Raw genomic sequence first — 19,890 nt, 5'->3', positions numbered from 1 at the left:
TTCTGGATGATGTTGTCCTTGTCCTTGGCCAGGGATAGGTTCTCCAGAACCAGCTTCTTGACATGCTCCTCCAGCTGGCCCCTCTCCTCCAGGCCCTTCTTACACTCGGCCTAAATACCAGAAATGAAAATGGCAGAGTAGTCTTACCTGCACACGGTGTATACGCGCGCGCGCACACACTCACACAACACACACACACACACACACACTCGCAGGATGGAGAGGCTCAAACACAGTTAGCTTCTTGGGCTCAACATATCTACCTGCCTATTTTGTGGATGGGGGCCCCACACCTGGTGGTGTTCGGGTCTCGCTCAGGGTTCTGTGCTCAGGGATCACTGCTGGCAGGGCTGGAGGACCAGACGGGATGCTGGGGATCAACCCGGGTTGGCCGAGTACAAGGCAGCACTACCCATTCTACTATCAGCCTATTTTATTTTTGAAATGCCGTCTGAAATTATTCCTGACAGCTCCCCGGAAGTTTTAAGTACAGTTGGATCTTGACATTGGGGCATAAGATTTTTTCCCCCCACTTCAATTATTCTATTACAAAATCCATCACTCTGTCATAGAAGGGATGCATTAAAAAACTAGTTTTCAGTACAATTCAAAGAACCACAAAAAGTATTTTGTTGTTGAACTTTGTGCAGAAGGGGAAGGGAAAAGCAACCACTGGTTGTCAAACGATTTTCACAGGGACAAACAGAGGCAGGAAATGGACTTAGTCCCAAAAGTTATACACTTTATAGAAAATCCAGACTAATCCACCAAGCTTTGGAGACTGAAGCCAACAGGTTTTGCTTGCCAAACACAGTAACAACAAGTCTCAAAATGGAGACATTAGTGGGCCCGCTCGAGCAAATCGATGAACAATGGGAGGCAGTGTTTGCAGAAATTTGGGAGGGGCCCAGAGGCTCCAGGAGGAGTGGCCGCACACGGGCCAGGGTCTCCCTCACCTGCTCTCCCTGCCCGTCAGCAACGGGTTGTGCGTCTTCGTTTCTGAGTCTCAATGCACACCATAGTTTAACCGCCATGTACTTTCCAGAACTTTCTGCAGCAAGGGCTATCTTCTCTGTCCAGCTCAGCAGCCATGAGCTGCAGCAGGCTACTGGTGTGTGCTGGGCAGCTGACCGCTGACGGTCAGGTTACCGGAATGGGGCTGACCTGAGCATGCACACGAGGCTGCTGGCCACAGAACTGGGCCGTGCAGGTGGTCCAGAGAGGAGACGTAGCCCTGGCTCTGGTGCGTGGTGGAAAGAGGCCGGGCACCAACACACACGCGGGCCATGGCTGCCACTCAGCAGCCCTGGTTTCCTCTGATGTAAGCTCGCTTCCGTTTTCTTTGCATTGGCTTATAGGTATGTATACACACACATATACATACAAGCACATACATGTATAGGCATACACATATATGTATAAACTATACATGGGACCAAGCGTGTAAAACTGAAAATGTATCAAAATATGTACATATGAATTAAAATACACTTATTATATGGATGGAGCAATAGCACAGCAGGTAGGGCGTTCGCCTTACAAGCGGCCAACATGGCTGACCCGAGTTCGATTCCTCCGCCCCTCTCGGAGAGCCCGGCAAGCTACCGAGAGTATTGGATATGCCAGACACAGTAACAACAAAGTCTCCAATGGAGACGTTACTGGGCCCGCTCGAGCAAATCGACGATCAACGGGAGGGCCTTTACCTTTACCTTTATTATATGGATATAAAGATGTACACATATGTACATGTTATGTATGTACACACATATATGTGTGTGTACATTATTTTCCTTCTTGTTTTGGGGTTCACACCCGGCAGAGGTCACGGCTTCCTCCTGGGTGCTTGGGGGACCCTGGGGGATGCTGGGGATCCCCCTGTAGGTCACGTGCACAGCAAGTGCCCTCTCACTGCACTAGTTCCAGCCGCTTTATTTCTCCCCACTGAGCTTCGAACCTTAACATTTCTTTGATACATGAAAAAATGCCTTTGAGCAATCAAGTGAAAACATGAAGGCCTGAACTTACCGAAAAAGCTGAAAACAAAACGGACAGCCCAAGCTGGGGTCCCTGGGCTTCTATGTGCTCTGCCGGGCGCCCCGGGAGCAACCCCCTTCCGGCTCTCACAGGCGCCGACGGGCAGAGGAAGTGTCTGAGGCTGCAGGCCGAGGCCCCCAACAGAGCCCGACCCCGAGACGGCGGCCCTGCGCCCACACACCTCGGCCTCGTCGGCTTGTGTCTTCAGCTCGGCCACCTCCCGCAGCAGGCTCCCGTTCTCCGCCTGCACCGCCTGCAGCTTCTCCTCCGCCTGCAGCAGCAGCTTCTGCAGGGCCTGCAGCGCCTCCTCATGCTGCGCCTGGCTCTCCGTGGTGGACTTGGCGTGCTCGGCCTGCAGAGCCTGGGACTGGCTGCGGCTCACGTCCACCTTCTCCCCCTGCGGGGAGCCGGGGGCCACCGTCAGCCGCAGGCCCCCTGCCTGCCCCCAGCACACACGCGCGCGTGCACACACACACACACACACAACGCACACAACACACACAAACATACCCGAACACACACGGCGACTCTGCTCACCAGCACACACACACAATGTTCGTGAAAATGAACTTGCACTTAGAACATAGATAGATACTGGGGGCTGAAGGGCTGGCACAGGGTCCAGGCGCTCGAGAACAGCCAGCCGGTTAGACCCTGAGCCAGGAGTACCACCGAGTTTGGGGGGAGCCCCAATAAACATGGTGATCATCTGGGGGCTGGGAGAGAGAGAGCACTGAGTAAGGCCACTTGGCCCCGGTCTGAATCCCGGCACTAACAGGAATATCCTGAGCACAAAGCCAGGAGTCGCCTCCAAGGACTGACAGGCATGGCACTAGTCCCCCACCACCACCACCAAAAAAAAAAAAAAAAATATATATATATATATATATATATACACCCCAAGGCCAGAGCAATAGCCCAGCGGGGAGGGTGTTTGTCTTGCACAACCCGCCTTTGATCCCCAGCATCCCATAGGGGATGCACCATCAGTAGTAATTCCTGAGTGCAGAGCCAGGATTGACCCCTGAATGTCCCCAGCTGTGACCCAAAAAGACAAAAAACAACAAGAACAACAAGAACAAAAAACCCAGAAAACAAAAATAATCCACCCCAAACTCAGCTATCAATGCCCAGTGTGTACCTGCCTGGCAAACACGAGTGAGTTGTGCAAGTATGTATGTACTTGCTTGCATGTCCAAGGACATGTATGAGTCTGCACATGACAGAAGCCCATGTGTGTATACTGGGGTGTGTGCATGGCTGTGGACACACGTGTGTACACATGTTCTCGAGCATACACAGATAGACTGTGATGCTGCGTGTGCTGGGCCCATGCTGCCCCGGCAAGGACGATAGGACGATTCCCTTGGAAACCTCCCGCAGGGTTCTGAATGGCTCCTTCAGGGCTCAGTCTCGGGTCCTGACGGGACCCCGTCAGTACAGTCTCAATGGAAAGGCCCAGTTCATCAAGGTCCAGCGCCGGAGTGATGGGACTGTGGAGAGGGCGTTTGCCTTGCACGTGGCTGACCCAGGTTCAATCCCCGGAATCCCATGTAGTCCCCCAAGCTCCGCCAGGAGTAATTCCTGAGTGCAGAGCTAGGAGTAACCTCTGAGCATCACCAGGTGTGACCCAAAAAGCCAAAAAAGAAAACAAAAACAAAAACAACCAGATACTTTAGGTGTTTTGCTTTGTATGTGCCCAACCCAGGTTCAATACCCAGCATTCCACGTGGTCCCCTGAGGGCCACCAGGTGAAGGTCTCAGCACAGATGAATACTAAAAAGCCCAAGACACAAACAAACACACACACACACACACACACATACACACAAATCCTAAAAAGAAAACCAGAAAACACACTTTGATCCAGTGCAGGAAGGTGTCTGGAAGGTTCCAGAAAAGCGGCCTTCCCAGCACATGTCTCTCACCCCCTCCCCTTGCTGTGAGCCCCCAGGGCTCCCGGCTGCCAGGGGAGACAGAGCCGAGGGGGCAGGGGCATGGGAGAGGAGCCTGAGGCGCTGCTGAGGGGAGGAAGGAGCCCGGCACTCCGGGAGCATCGCTGGCCACTCACTGATCAGGCAGAGGCGACGGGCACAGAGGGGACAGAGCAGCGCACCTACCTTTGCTGCCCCAATGGGGGCTCGCACAGCCCCTGGGGCTTTCTAGCTGACACGCTCGTGAGCCTCAGAGGCGATAGGGCCGAGCTCGCCTGAGGAGGCTTCGCTTTGCCCTCAGCAAGGTGAAGATCAGCGTCCGACTCCCCTGGTACTCACCAAACTCCGAAGCTCTTTCTCCAAAGCCTCCTTCACTCGACTGACTTCGTTCAAGTTCTCCTGAAGACGACGAAGCGCTAGCTCCTTCCCCTGCAGCTCCTCGGCCAGGCTCTCGGCCTACCAGAGTGACAAGGATGGAGTGAATGGAGCAAAAAGACGAACAGGAACGGGAAGGGGAAAACAAAACAGAAAGCACATATGAGAAGCCCATGACCCAACACAACCCCAAAGAACAGAGGTGTGAGGTGAGCGCGATTGCCTGAAGCTCTCGAAGCCAAGGCCTTGGCGCCATCAGTTCTGGTGATGACTGTCTAGTGGTGACTGAAAACGGCTCAAACAGAGGCGTTTTCTAGACCTAAATTTGGAGCGACCAGAAAATAAGAAAGCCTATGAGAAAGATTGACTTTCCAGGGGCGGGGAGACGGCACAAAGGGCTGGAGTACACACCAGGCCCGAGTTGGAACTGCAGCACCACCGGGCGAGCCTGAGATCGGTCCACAAGCAGAAAAGACCCACTACTGCTGGGCGGGAGGACCCCAGAGCCCAGAGCATGGCTTGGCGAGGAAGAAGGACGTAAGCAAGGGAGGAGGGAGGCTAAGGATACGAAGGAGGGAGGGAGGAAACAGGGAAGAAAGGGAAAGGGAGGGGAAGGAGGGAAGAACAGGTTATCTTTTTTTTTTTTTTTGGCCCGTTAGAGCTAATAGATGAACGACGGGAGGACAGTGACAATGACAGTGACCCTATGGGATCCTGGAGATCGAAATCACGTAGGCCGTGTGCAAGGCAAATGCCCTTCCCACTGTACTATCACTCTGGCCCCCAAGATTTACTTTCTTGTAGTTTCTTGTCTGTGACTTTAAAAGTCTGAGGTGTCTCAATATGAAATTTAAATCGAAGAACCTCTAATCCACTAGACAGCAGTCACAGAACTTGATGTTTGTTACATCTTGATGCGAACAAGTGGGTCAACTATCCCCTGCTGTGTCCTAGGAATTGATTCCGTTTGTTTCTGGAATGCCAGCTAAGGAGTCCTGAGTCCTGAGAGGAACTCCCGGGGGTCTCTGGGACCTTCTGTTATGTCTGTCAGTCCTGTCTACAAATCCCACAGCCCTTCCAACTTGGCCAACAGAGAAGTTTCTCCAACAAAGCGCACAGCGCCAGGGGGGTGGGAGGGAGGCGGCTGGGAGGGCGCGTCTCTGCCACCACAATCCTATAGGAGGAAAAGGGCATTTCTCGGGGCTCCTTGGTGAGAACTGCAGCTTCCTCGGCTTGGCCCAGATCTCACTGTCTTGTCCTTCCCCAGGGTCAGGGCTACCATGAGAGTCCATGCCCGTGGCCAGCAGGAGGCCATGCTGGAAGGCGGACTTGGCCCAAGCACCCCTTAGAGGCTGAAAGGGATGAAATCTCTGCAGGGCTGGGCTGGGGCTTGTGCTGCAGGCAGGGAGGGGTTGGCAATGAGAAATACCAAGATGGGCCACGTCACCAGCCCTGAGGGAGCTCAGAGGTTCAGAGGCATTGAGCACCAGCTGGAAACTGAGGCGCCTCGGGGAGAGAACGGCAAAGCCAGTCACACGAGCAGGTGGTCAGCAAGGTCAGGGAAGGACCCCTGCGGTCAGCCTCGAGCCCAAGGGTCTGGGCGGAGTCGGCGAGTACGCAGGGGGCCCAAGGGGGGGGGCAGAGGTTTGCTTTGGGGGCTCCTATCTTGTTTTCTCACTGGCCTTGTGAAGAGTTCTCTGTTTCAGAAAGACCCCAGATGGGCCCGATTAGCCAGGGCCTAGGCTAGCATGGCATCCGGGTGCTGGGGACCAATGACCGCCCCAGAATCGTGCCGACACGTTCTCAGTCCCATAGAGGGAACCGCACGGGACGTGACCGGGAGACCTGTCAGCACCAAGCCGGAACACGGCGGCGAGCACACTGACACACAGCATGCAGGGACCGAGCGTGGAAGTGGGCGAGGGCGCCCGGGTACCAACCTGCCACTCTCGGCCCGCTCTGCATTCTCTAACTCCTGAATCTGCCGCTCAGCCACCTGGAGCTGCCGCCTGAGCTTCTCCATTCCCAATTTACCTCGGAACTGGCCTTCTGGAGCCCATCGAGCTGCAAGAACTTCTGCTGAGTGGCCTCCAGCTGTGCCGTGGCATCGGCCAGGGCCTGGGCTTGCTGACTACACATGGCCCACAACTCCTCCAGGTGCGTTACCTTCATCTCCGCCTCCTGCAGCTTGTTCAGGGCGTCCTCCATCTCCACCAGGTGCTGGTCCTCGGTCTGGTCCAGCTTGGCCCGCGCGGCCTCCAGGCTGTTCTTCTGCTCCTGGGCCGTCCTGTCCAGCCGCGACCTGAGCGTCTGCAGCTCAAAGGCGTGCGCTGCACGCTCAGCCACCTGCTGGGCCTTCAAGTTCTCCACCTCCTGCTGGTACTCGAACTGCAGCCTCTCCATCTGCATCTTGAGCTCGGCCAGCTCGGCCGCCTCGGCGCCCACGCCCCGGCTCACGGACGCCTTCGGCTCACCCATGGCCTGTTGGTGCGGGGCGATGGCCGTCTCCAGCTTGGACTTCCACGGGGCGATCACGTCCGTGTTCTCCTCGTTGGCATGGTCCAGCTTGGTTCTCAGCCCCTCGTTCTCCTTGGCGAGCTTCTCGGAGGCCGCCTGCAGGGCCTTCACCTCCTTCTGGTGGGAAAACAAAATTTCCATGAACTTAAAACAGGAAGGAAAGGAAGCAGAAATAGAAATTATTCTTTTGCAAACTGACTGTTTGCTTTTTCTTGTTTTAAGGAATACCTTCCAAAAAACTGGGGTTCTAAAGGATTTGATTTGTGCTGCTCGACTGAAAATCAAAGCTGAGGCAAAGGCGTAGACCCAACTGTCAGAACGAGAGAAAAACGCTCATCAACAGCAGCCTCCGGCCCCAAGGAGCAGAGGTGCCTCCGCCGGGCCCTCCCAGGTGCATGACCCCAGGTATCCCTGTCTGATTCTGAGTCTCCAGCAGAAGTGGTCCCGGCGGGGTCGGCCAGGCCACCCCGCATCCTTGCCTGCACCCTGCAAGCCTCTGGGACCTGCCCGGGCTTTACCTCCAGGTCGCCTTTGGTGATGGACTCCTCTTCGACTCGGAACTGGAGGTCCTCCACTTTCCTGTGGGGGAGAGGGAGAGTTGTGAGGGGCGTCACTGCTGCCCCCCATGAGGGCCACCATCCTGTAGATGCGCGCCCGACCCAGCCCCCGGCTCCACACACAGGAGGGCTGAGAGAGTCAGCGAGGGCCAGAGCGAGATTACAGCGGGCAGGGCGTTTGTCTTGCACGTGGCTGACCCGGGTTCAATTCCCAGCATCCCATTATGGTCCCCTGGGCAATGCCAGGAGTAATTCCTGAGTGCCGAGGCAGGAGTAACCCCAGAGCATCGCTGGGTTGACCCAAAAAGAAAAAAAAGAAAGTCAGCGAGTCCCCTCGGCTGCGAGCACTGGGTGGGACCCGCAGGCTACAGGAGGAAGCTCTGTCGAGCCAATGCCAGGCGCAGTGCCATATCAGCCTTTTCTGCCTCGCAGCTAACAGAGGTGGTTAGAGACTGACCAGGTGTGCGTGCCAGTCCCTCCCAGCCAGCGCCTGTCCCCGCATCGGGACAACAACTGAGCCCCTGGGGGAGAAGCAGCAAACGACTCGGGGCCAGGGCGGGGGGGCAGGAGGGGCTCCCAGGGGACGTGGCGAGTTCGGCATGTGGAGCTGAGGGGCTGAGCCGGGCACTGGCAGTGCCCCTGGGCACCACACTGCCGGGAGCCCATCTGAGAAGACCGTCTTGGCCGGCACCCCGTGTCCGTCTGTCTGCAGCCTGGCCTGAGCCCTGCCTGTCTGCTGCCGTGCCCCATGGGTGCTGTGGGTTTCCTCCCGCCCAGGATTAACCCCAGGGACTCCCACAGGGCCCCACTGGGATACGACAATTCCCAGCCACCCAGCACAGGCCTCCGGAACACCAGGCCACGTGGACACAGCAGTGAGGGCCGGGGGTGCCTGGGCTCCAGTGAGCTTCCCCCATTCCCCCCCGTGTGGCCACGCTCAGGACTGGGCACCCGGTGGTTTCTGGTCCTCACAGCCCTGGAAGGCCGGGCGCGCCCCGCCCGAGGCAGTTCCCCAGCTTGGGGCACGGCCTCACCTCTTCTCCTCCTCCAGCTGGTTCAGCAGCTCCACCTTCTCCCGGTCGCTCGCTTCCAGCATGGCCCGCTGCTTGTCCATCTTGGCCCCTAGCTCCAGGACGTGCTGTGGAGGCAACTGCGCGTGAGTGTCCTCGCCCGCCCCCGACAGCCCTCTGTGGGCTGGTAGCGCCACCTGCCACCGCGGCACACTGAACGCGTCTCCCACCTAAGCTGCAGCGTTTCTGGAAGGCCAGAAGGGAACCACACCACGAAAGCACCAGCGGGGACAACTTGGCGCTCCCGGAACCCCACGGGGTGAGGATAAGGGGCATGTGATCAAACCACGCGCCGGATGCCACCGCAACGACGGCAGACGGGGACCCACGGCCTCTCCCTGCACTGCTTGCACCAAGGTCGCGCCCAGCATTTGCCGCAAGCGTCTCTTGGCCCCGGCACTGTCGTCTGCACAGACGTCACCTGGTCGTGCCTGTCCCGGCCAGGGCCAGCTCCTGCTCTATCACCCCCACATGGCTCGTGGCCTTGGCCACCTCCACCCTCTCCAGGTCCCGCTGGGCCAGCAGCTGCTGAATGTGCTGCTGCTTCTCCTTCAGTGCCTCTTGGAGGGCGGTGGTGCTGGAGATCTTGCAGGCATAGCGAGAGGAGGTTTCTGGCAACTGCAAAGGAAAAAGAGACGTGAAGGGGGTGGGGGTGGCGGACGCGGGCATGCACACGGCTATCCTCAGCAAAGCACATGGAGCAGCGCTGCATCCTTGCATATGGGCCAGCGACTCTTAGCAGAAGCGTCTTGAAACCTTCCCGAAGATCCTTGGACAGGACCTGAGCTCCACTGACGGGCTTCGTGGGAATCCAGAGACTCTTCTGGAGAGCCGGAGGCAGCCCCCTCCACAGCCCGCTCTGGCTTGAGCTTCCTTAAGGCTGAGCCCTTGGCATGAGCTTGAGGCCGGCTCCAGCATCTTCAGCCTTGTAGGTCCGTCTGGGTCTCCCAGGGCAGCCTGGCCCTTCTCTCTTCCTCTTCCTTCCAGCTCACCTCGCTCTCCCCAGCACCCGCCCCAGGCCTGAATAACAGTAACCAGAGACTCTTGTCTCTGGGAATGGCCTCGTGCCCCTGAGGGTCACTGGGTGTGACCCCATAAAAGACCCCTGTGCCATCTGCCTTCGAAAGTGGGGGATGAGAGGCTAGAATGGTAAAGTTGCGGGGAAGGCGCTGGCCTTGCAGGCCGCTGACCCCAGCTGGATCCCAGGTACCCACCCCATAGGGTCCCGAGCCCACCAGGAGTGACTCCTGAGTGCAGAGCCCGGAGGAAGTCCTGAGCATTGCTGGGGTGTGGCCCAAAATCCAGGAAAAAAAGGAACAAGTGGTGGGTGAGCATGTGTGAGGGCTCACGCCCAGAGAGCAGGACAGCAAGGGCAGCTCAGGGGAAGATCAAGCACAAAGGGAAGGAGAGAAGAGGCAAAGACAGTGGGAGGGGAGGGGAGTGGGCTGGAGGGCCGCGGGGACCGGGGGTCCTGTCCGTTCTGTCCTGGGCTCGTGGTCGCTCATGGTTGCTCTGCAGACCCAGTTTCCTTGCGGCACAACGGCCCCTGCAGGCGGGGACACAGCGGGACCTGGTCTTCATTCTTCAGGCACACGGTGGCGGGGGCTGGGGCGGGGGTGGCCGAGGATGTCCGCTCCTTCTGCCCGGCCACGCCTGACCCATCGCCCTGCTCTTGCCGCTTCCCTGCATCATCTGAGCTGCTGCCAATTGCCTGCTGACTGACGGGCCCAGCAGGGCCCAGGCTGTCCACTGCTGCTTTGCCTGCTGGGAGCTCTCGAGCTACCTGGTTCTGTCCGGGGAGCGGCTCATCCTTGCCTCTGCGTAAGGATCTGGCCGTGACTTCCCAATACACTTAAAGTATATTGGTCAGATTAAAAGCCCGGCAAGCTACCGAGAGTATTCGATATGCCAGACACAGTAACAATAAAGTTTCCAATGGAGACATTACTGGGCCCACTCGAGCAAATTGACGATCAACGGGAGGGCCTTTACTTACTTTACTTACTAAATGCTCTCCCCAGGGCCAAAGAGTCTATTGTGGGGTGGGGGGGGGGTGGGGGAAGGTACTTTCAGAGGTTCAAGATCCAGCAACGTCAGGAGTGACACAACCCCCCTGCAGAGAGCCAGGAATAAGCCCTGAGCACCCCTGAGTGTGGCCCCAAAACCAAATAATAAATAAATAAAATTTCTAGGAGCACACGAGCTCTCGGGCCCAGCCATGTGCAGTGCTGCCGGGAAGTGCACTCAACTCTGATTTCAAGGGGTGGCTGGGAAGAGCTTGACAGCCTTGGGGGTCTCCAACAAGACCTGGGCTCAAACCCCCTCCACCAGGAGCAGCCCCCAAGCACCACGCCTGGAGTCCCTGAGCACTGCCAGGTGAGCCCCAAAACCAAAGAGCAAAAATAAAAAACTAGGAAAGGCGGGCGGCGGTGTTCCCTGAGCCTCCTGGCCTGAGCGGTGGGGCACACACACGCTTCCTGGGCCCGAGACAGCTCCCTGAGGAAACCAGCCCGGGAGCGAACGGCTTCTTTCAGCCAACCGTGGAGACGAACGAGACTGTGAGTTCAGGCGCCAGAGCAGAGAGAAAGCAGCACCCCTGGCATGGGGGGAGGCGAGCGCTGAGGGGCTGGGCAAGGTGGGGGCCACGAACTGAACTCAGGATGTTGATGCCAAAGCCTCTGCCCTGCGCGTGGTGTGTGAGGCCCCAGGCTCCATGCCAGCAAGGCCAGACCCTCTGTGGGAGCCTGGTACCTCAGAGAGCAACTCAGCCAACAAGCGAACCGGGAGGCTCCCACAGGGCACGCCCGGACCTGTGTGCATGTATGTATGCATGCACGTACGTTCCTCTGGGCATATCTACACACACCTGTGTGCACACGCGCATTGTGTCTATGTAGGTACGTGCCTGTGTGTATATACCCATAAGCCTGTGTATATATGGTATGCACTACGTGTACATGTATGAGTCGCTGTGTGTGTGTGTGAACACTTGTGTGTGCACGTATGGAATTACATTGTCGAGGTATACTTCCATGAAGTCACACAGAATCATTCTATATTCCTGTCATATGTGCTAACGGTGATGTGCAGTGCAGGAGTGAGCTCCGCCCTGCGTAAAGATATGCAAGGCAGGGGCCAAAGGGCTGGAGAGCGAAGCCCCAGCGCTGCCCAGGCTCAATCCCGGAGGCCCGCCAGGAATAATCCCGCGCACAGAGGCGGGATAAAGCCCTGGGCTCTGCCAGGTGTGACCCCAGAACAGAACAAACAAGACAGCGGGGGGAGGCTGGAGATACGGCTCAGGCGTGGGGCTCTTGCTCGGATGTGGGAGGCCCCGGCTCAACCCCAGCACTGCAAACGGCCCCTTCAAGCACTGCAGGGTGTGGCCCACAGTCAAGCAGAAAAACAAAACCGAATTCCACAAACGGGCTGGCTCGCAAGGGAAGGCGAGGGGCTTCTGAGTCTGCTCCCCTCCTAAATGGTGAGGCGAGGGGAAGGAGGATTCGGACGTGAGGATGGAGGCAGGGCAGGGAAACCTGGTGGTGGTCGAGCAAGACAGGACTGGCCCCAGGCCTGTGCCCACGGCGCATGGCCTCCTGGCTCCCGTTCCCGTGTCATCTGTTTTGTATCTTCCGTTGCACACACACTCACTCCCTCCTCTTCCGCATCAAGGGTCAATGCACGGAGCAGAGGGGGCGGCAGGAAGCGCAGCCCCCAGCAAAGCCAGCCCCCTGGGACACATCTCCATCGTGGGCCCGTTTCCCTGTGGACAATATCTCAGGACACCCTTGCACATTCGGACACACTTTAGTGTTTAGGACTCAGAGAGACGTGAGGGGAGAAGCCACGAGGTCCCAGCTTTGACTTGCAGCCCCGCAATGGACAGAAGTCGAGGCCCCTCTGCATGTCGACAGGGGTGCAGAGGGACAGGAGGGAGCAGGGAGGGACGGAGAGAGCAAACAGGCAACGCCAAGCGCCAAGCGTTCCCCAGAGTCTCTGGGTCCCGCTCTGACCCTCCGACGCCCTCTTCAGCTCCCCCACTTCATCCCTAAGGCGGCCTGAGCCCTGAGCACCCGAGGAAAGGCCCATCCCTGCTCCTGTCACCGGTGGTGGCTGGGAAGCCGCTCGCCTGCCCCCCCGGAGCAGCCCAGCCCACCCAGTCCTGCTCCGCCTCTCACCCCTGGGGCCGTGGGAGTCTGTGAGGGCCTGAGAACCGCGCGGGGTGGGGGGAGCTTCTTACTAGTCCCACGCGGCTGAGCCTGCTGCTCACGGATGAGGCCACGGAGCTCACGGAGCTGAGCGAGGAGGCCGACGGGCGGCGCTTCAGGCTGGCGGGGGTGGTGGCCATCACACGCCTCACGGGGGCCGCCTTGGCCTTGGCCGGCGTCGTGGAGGGGAAGCCGATCTTGGTGACTTTGTGAATGCGAACAAACAAGCCGTACTTGGGCTGACACTGGAAGTACCTGCGACAACGAGGAGGGGGGGACAAAAGACCCCTTTGGCAAGAGAGACAGGCGCCGACCGAGGCGTCCACTGAGTCCCACAGCCTCACACGCCCACAGACTAACACGCTCCCACAGCCCCACACTCCCACACACTCACACCCCAACAAACACTCCCACACTCTCACACCCCAACCAACAGTCCCACACTCTCACACTCCCACTCACCCCAACAAACACACTCACACCCCAACCAACACTCCCACATTTCCACAGCCCCACACTCACACACTCATATACACACCCCTCATACATACATATCCACACCCCAACAAACACTCCCACATTTCCTCAACCCCACACTCACACACTCACACCCCAACCGATAATCCCACACTCCCACACACTCACACCCCAACCAACACTCCCACACTCCCAACGTCCCACACTCACAAACACTCACACCCCAACAAAAACACACTCACACTCACACCCCAACCAACACTCCCACAGCCCCACAGTCACACACACGCACACCCCAACCAACACTTGCACGCTCTCAAACCAACAATGACACGCTCTCATTCCCTCACAAACATGCTCACACCCCCACCAACACTCACATGCTCATGCCCTCACCAACACTCTCACAGCCCCACACTCACACGCTCACATACACACACCCTCATACATACATAGCCACACTCCGAAGCACACACATTCAAACATTCACACACACACTCCCTCGCACGCCGCCCACCCCCACCGTGCAAACCAGGGGCGATTCCAAGCAGCCTCCCCGGCATCTGAAGGGTGACAGCAGGCCCGGGGGGTTCCTGCGGGCCGAGCACAGCTGCATGTGGGAGCCCCAGGCTGTCCCCACATCCCTGCAGGGTCCCCGAGTGCCACCGGAAGTGGCCCCGCCTAAGAACCAAGTGAAGTGGCCTGCAGTCCCCTCAGCGCCTCCCGGGCACCGTGCATTGCTCCAGGCTGTCTGGGGGAGGGGCAGGTGCACCTACCTCGTTCCGGCCACGGCGCCATCGTTCTTGCCCAGCGGCTTGTCCAGCTCCACACCACACCAATCCCCCTTAGCGAAGTTCGTCTCCCCGAGAAAGCGCACCACACCGGCCTTCACGCCTCCCACCTGCCGGAGGGACGCAGGTCAGGCACCCTGGACTGCGCACAGCGCCCCCACCCCCGAGAAGGAACATTCTGGCTTCAGAGTAGGGATTTCCTTAAGAAATCCCAAAGGTCAAGGTGCCATTTACCCCTGCAACCCCTACAGGGTGAGCAGATGCTGCTGCTCAGTGTCCATGCAAGGCAGCGGCATTCACACCCACTTGCTGACACCGGTGGCCTGGCTGACCACACCCCCGGGAATCTCTGACCCAGGCCAGCCACCTGGTGTGGCGAGGGGGTCGCTGCCCCGTGGGTGTGGGAGCGGAGCCGTGGCAACCCCACCGCTGGAGAACAATTAAGCCAGAAACCAGCTAAAGGAAAATGACTGTTCTCATATCTTAGCGGACTTCCATTTTCCAGTTCTCCTTCACTATGCCTTGGCTTCACGCTTGGCCCCTGGGACGCAGAGCAAAGCAGAATCACAGCGTTGGACACTGACGGGAATGCTGACAAATAGGGCTGGAGCACTGGGGGAAGGGCACTTGCTTTGTGTGCGGCCACCCTGGGTTCAATCCTCAGCACCCAAGATGGTCCCCCTAGCCCGCCAAGACTGATTCCTGAGTGACCCCAAAACCAAAAAGTCAAAACAGAAAGGAGAGAGAGAGAGAGAGAGAGAGAGAGAGAGGGAGAGAGAGAGAGAGAGAGAGAGAGAGAGAGAGAGAGAGAGAGAAACCTCAACTAATAATGCCCGAGAGCGCAGTTTTCTTTTTTCGGGTCTGGGGTAGGACTGGGTTCACGTGCTAGGGCGTCACTCGCAGCACGAGGGGTAGCAGCATCACCCAGAACTGTCTCTGCGAGTCCTGAAGTGCCATCTGCAAAGGCCCTGGCACAGCCTCCGTGGCCAGGCGTGGGCCCTGGGCACTGTGAGTGTGACAAGGAATAAAAGAACAAGAGACAGGTGGCTGGGGTGGCGGCCCTGGGCTGAGAAGAGGCTGCAAAGTTCCTGTCTCACAGTTGGTCATCGGCGAAGAATTTGGCACAGAACATTCCGTCCCCGACCTTGAAGCAGCCTCCTCTAACAGCACAGCTGGAAGCCAGTCAATTCTCTCAAGACCCTGACATCATATCCTGGAAATATCATCTGCCCAAAACTGCTGCAAGCCTGTCTCCAGAACATTCTGTCAGAGCTCAGCTGGAGAGAAGGGAAGTGATCTCCCAAGGTCAGGAGAACCACCGCACATCAGCCCGGAGAAGCTCTTCACGGTTGGACTCTGAGACGCCACAGGACGGACAGAGTGACCTCCCTCTCTGAGACACCATAAGACTGACCAGAGCGACTGACTGTCCCGCTCTGCGACCCCGGCCTACTTGCGAGCACAGACGGGACTTGAGGTCAGAGCTGGGCATTTCCAGTGACCCCAATGAGGGTCCCTGAGTCTCCAAAGAGAACCAAAGTAGCACAAGCATGGGGGCAACCTGTCCACTGCCAGGGATGGGGAGTGCCAGGGGCAGGGGACCGCCTTCCACAGGCCTAAGTCTGGAACAGCCATGTCAGAGCCTTCGAAGGGCTCCTCGGAGGTCAGTCCCGTAAACATCGGGGCCAGCTGGCGCAGAACCTAGACTTCCTGTGCGCAGGGAAGAATGGGGCAAAGGGCAGGAGGCCCTTTGGAGAGCCGGGAGGGCGCAGCCCTGCACGGGAGCTTCGCCTCAGTGCCCTGAGGCCAGCCCCCACTCGCCACGGCCTCCTGACCACGGCTGCGTTAGGCTGTGGAGCGCCAAGCAAACCTTCCTTGAATTAGGAAAAAGACCAAAGAAAGTGTTTGGGTTTTCTTTTTTCCCCCTTCTTCTTTCAGAAAACAGCCATTATGCTGGTTGTGGTTCCCCCCAAAAACCCTCAAAAACTTTTTTTTGAAAGGCGTGCTCTAGCTGAGGTATGGAGCGATGGAACAGCACAGCGGGCAGGGCGTTGGCCTTGCACACACCTGCCCGGATGTGGTCCCTGAGCACAGGGCCAGGACTCAGCCCTGAGCACCACCACCAATAAATGAATAACTGATCAGAGTTATTCACTGCAGAGCCAGTGGCAGTGTCCCCGCTCCCTTGTTCCAACGACACTGGTGTCCCTGTGTCCGGGTGTGGACGGTTGTGAATGCAAGTTAAAAAAAAAAAAGTCTTTTTTGATCTTTGGGTCTTTGGGTCACACCTGGCGATGCTGAGGGGTGAGTCGTGGCTCTGCATTCAGGATTCATTCCTGCGATGCTTAGGGGACCCTATGGGATACCGGGGAACCCGGGTTTGCTGAGTGCAAGGCAAACGCCCTCTCTGCTGTTCTACTGCTCCAGCCCCCCAAACAGTTTTTAAACCGTGAGTCTCCTCCAGCTCCAATTCCCTCCCCGTGTTACTCTTTGGCCATCCCTGAACCCTGACCGTGACCCTCCAGGACCCTCCGAGGGCCACCCTGCGCCTGCAGGCAGGTCTCCTCACAGCTCTCCTCTCCGGCCTCCACAGCTCTGACACCGGCCTGGCGGTGTCCATCCCTGTGGTCCCCGGGAAGCCACTGGCTCCGGGCCAGCCCCCAGTCTGTCTGGTCAGAGCCGCCCGCCTCAGATGTCCCCGAGGTGACTTTTCCCGGCCGCTTCCCACGGGTTCTGAAAGCGTTATTGAGTGCTTCTGCTGGGGGAGAACAGTTGTCTACAGCCAAGCGCCTCTGCTTAGGGGACCTGTGCAGAGGAATGGGCTTGGGGTGGACTGAGGATGCCATGTGCAGGGACCTGGTGACCCCCACCAGAAACTCATCTCACAAAGGGTGCCCCCTCGCCCCCACCGAAGGCCTTCCAGGAGCTGCTCAGAGAAACCCAAGAGCAGGGGCTGAGTCTGAAGATCGAGCAACCAAGACAGCAAAACATACTCTTGAGAATGTTCCGGAGACGGGTCCCTACCCGTGGCCTACCCAGGGTCCATCCCCGACACCCCAGATCGTCCCCTGAGCCCTACCAGATCCCTGAGTTCAGCACCAGGAGGAAGCCCTGAGCACGGCCAGGTGTGGCCCAAACACCAAACCACACACGTCTGGAGAGACGGCTCAGGGCTTGCGCACAGCAGGGCACGGAATGGCCCGGAGCGGCTCGGGGTGAGCCCTGTGATGCCCCAAACATAAACATCACAAACCAGAGCAATGGAACTGATTTCCAACTTTGTTCGTTGGTTTGTTTTTTGAGTCACAGTCAGAGTGCTCAGGGCTTACTTCTGGTTTGGTGCTCAGGGATCACTCCGGGATGTGCTTGGGAGACTGTACATGGGACCAAGACTTAAACCCGGGTCAGAGGCGTGCAAAGCACGCGGCCTCCCCACGGCATGACCCCTCCACCGTGTTTTGGCTAAACTGGTAAAACTGGCAGCATCCCCGCACGCATCCATCACGCTGGAAACTGCAGAACCAGGTGTCCTGGCTGCTCGTGCTTCCACCCAAGCCGCGAGTCTGCAAAAGCTGATGGACCAGACAGGCGAATGGACACCCACCCGCGACCGCTGCCATCGGCACTCACCAGCACCTGGTCCCCGAGCTTCAGCTCCTGCTCCCCGTTCTTGAGGGAGCCAGCCTCCGAGAGGTTGGAGATGGACTCGCTGGCCGTCCTGGTCAGGTTGCTGATGTGAGGGGCGGCTGGTGCCTCCTTTGTGGAGGGCTGGGGTGCCTTCGGGGCGGCGGCAGGGGCCGGGGAGGCCGACAGGGGCGGTGTGACCCGGGCAGCAGGCGCTGGCTGCAGGCCGTTGGTCTCATCGTCGGCCTGCCAGCTCCTGCTCAGCTTGGACGGCCGGGTGAAGATGCCCTTCAGCGGCTCGCACTGGAAGTAGCGCATACCCGCCACCGAGCCGTCGTTCTTGCCGATGGGCTCGTCCAAGACGATCCCGGCCCACTGACCAGGGGCAAACTGGGTCTCCCCGAGGAACTGGATGAATCCAGGCTTGTTCCCCTTCACCCAGACTCGTTCCCCAACCTGGAAGTCGTCCACAAACTCCTCCTGCGTCTCCGAGGAGGGGGCGCTGGGGGTTTTCTCCCCAGGCACGGACTTCTCAACGGGAGCAGCCGCTGGAACAGCAGAAAGGGTCAGAAGGGTCAGAAGGGTCAGGAAGGGCCTGTCCAGGTCCAGTTAAAGTGTGGTTGGGCGGGGAGGGACACCCAGCAGTGCTTGGGGCTACTCCCAGCCAATGCCGGGGCTGCTTGTGGCGAAGCCTGGCCGGGCCCGCCGTGAAGGGGACGTGCCTACCTACTGCAGCATCCCAGGCCACAGTCATATTTGGGCAGCTGAGGGGAAATCTTTGGACACACCCCGTGATGCTAGGGACCAAGCCAGGCGAAAGCTCCAACCCAGTGTCTTATTTCTGCTGTGTCCACTGGCCCATCTTCTTTTTCTTTTAGGGGGGGAGCACCCCAGCCAGTCCGCAGGGCCTATTTCTGGCTCTGCGCTCAGGGTCACTCATGTGAGGTTGAGGCTGGAGAGTCACATGGGGTGCCGGTTGCCCTCCCCACTGTCCTGTGGCTACGGCCGGCAATGAGGCCCTTTAGTCCAGGTGAGTCCACCTCCCTCAGCCTGTCCCCAAGCCCGGGTGAGGGGGCTAGCATTTAGGAGGGAGCGTGTTGGTCGCCTCAGCTGTCACCAGTTGCCGTGACACTAAAGTCACAGAACGCGACACTCTTGTGTGAGAGCTGTCCCCAGAGCCGCGAACGTGCCTATAGCTCAGGGAGCCCTTCCCGGGCGAGGACTCGGGAGGGGGTTCCCGGGTGGGAATGAGTCTCCCCTGGCCCGGGCTGAGCGCACTTACTGGCTGAGGGCGCCTTCAGGGCCCAGCTCCCATGCTTGAGGATCTTGGTGGGGGCCTTCAGCCCGCTGGGCCTCAGCAGACTCATGGTCAGGTGGTCAGACGCTGCCGCGGCCACTACCGGGCCCTGACCGTCGAGCCCACTGTGGGGCCTTCTGAGGCACACTCGTTCTCAGGGATAAATCTCTGAAGAGCAGAGGAGAGAGTCTGTCTCAGGGGAGCGACCACAGCAGCTTCCAGAGCCCAGAGAGCTGCCAGTCTGACACTCGCCACCCCGAGTGCGACCCCCAGCCTCCCGCACAGCCCCCTGAGCCCACCAAGTGTCATTCCTGCACAAAAACGCAATCCCAAACAGACAAGCAAACAATTGCAGATTCAGGGCCAGAGGGCAGAGGGGACAGGTACTTGCCCTGCGGGCAGCTGACCCTCACGCCCTCCCTGGCATCACACCCACCCCCAAACACATTCAGGAGCCAGAAATCGTCCCTGAGCACTGCGAGTGTCACTGACCACCTCCCCGTCCAGACACTGACTAGCCGGGAGGCGACTCAGCAGTGATCACTGGTCTTGTGTGTGCGTGTGTGCGTATGTGTGTGTGTGTGAGAGGCCCGGGGTTACACACAGAAGCTAAGGCAAGCAACACTCACACTTTTTTCTATGGGCTGAGAACTGCCAGGGAAAAGGGCCCAGCAAGACTGCGCCAAAGGGGGGCTGGAGAGCGATAGCACAGTGGTAGGGCGTTTGCCTTGCACGCGGCCGACCCAGGTTCGATTCCCAGCATCCCATATGGTCCCCTGAGCACTGCCAGGACTGATTCCCGAGTGCAGACCCAGGAGTAAATCCTGTGCATCACCAGGTGTGACCCAGAAAGAAAAAAAAATTGTGCCAAAAGGGAGCGAAGGAGGTTTTGGCATTTCCTTCGTTCCTTGTGACACTGCCCAAGTTTGATAACCACAAGCCAGTATTAACTCCATTTCTTAACCCACAGAACTGAGGCAGACATGTGGATGGGGGAAGCGTCGCC

The 19,890-nt window shown here is 58.5% G+C and overlaps 1 protein-coding gene across 1 annotated transcript in view; it reads right to left on the bottom strand.

Moving 5' to 3' along the window:
• The window catches only part of LOC130018998 (CAP-Gly domain-containing linker protein 1-like), a gene marked incomplete at its 3' end in the record, with an annotated part of 32,677 nt that extends 13,723 nt beyond the window's left edge, over nt 1-18,954 (bottom strand). The window contains 12 exon segments of the mRNA XM_056109626.1: nt 2,219-2,425; nt 4,323-4,427; nt 6,283-6,383; nt 6,386-6,983; nt 7,385-7,442; nt 8,455-8,558; nt 8,912-8,931; nt 8,934-9,108; nt 12,728-12,950; nt 13,949-14,073; nt 17,594-18,135; nt 18,870-18,954. Of these exon segments, the coding sequence (XP_055965601.1) occupies nt 2,219-2,425; nt 4,323-4,427; nt 6,283-6,383; nt 6,386-6,983; nt 7,385-7,442; nt 8,455-8,558; nt 8,912-8,931; nt 8,934-9,108; nt 12,728-12,950; nt 13,949-14,073; nt 17,594-18,135; nt 18,870-18,954 (2,343 nt within the window).
• Nucleotides 18,955-19,890: the final 936 nt, after the last annotated feature.

This window comes from Sorex fumeus, unplaced genomic scaffold (genome assembly GCF_029834395.1).
Source record: "Sorex fumeus unplaced genomic scaffold, SorFum_2.1 ptg000348l, whole genome shotgun sequence".
Taxonomy (NCBI): Eukaryota; Metazoa; Chordata; class Mammalia; order Eulipotyphla; family Soricidae; genus Sorex; species Sorex fumeus.
The sequence above is the reverse complement of the archived record's forward strand: the minus strand, read 5'-3'. Positions and strand labels throughout refer to the sequence as shown.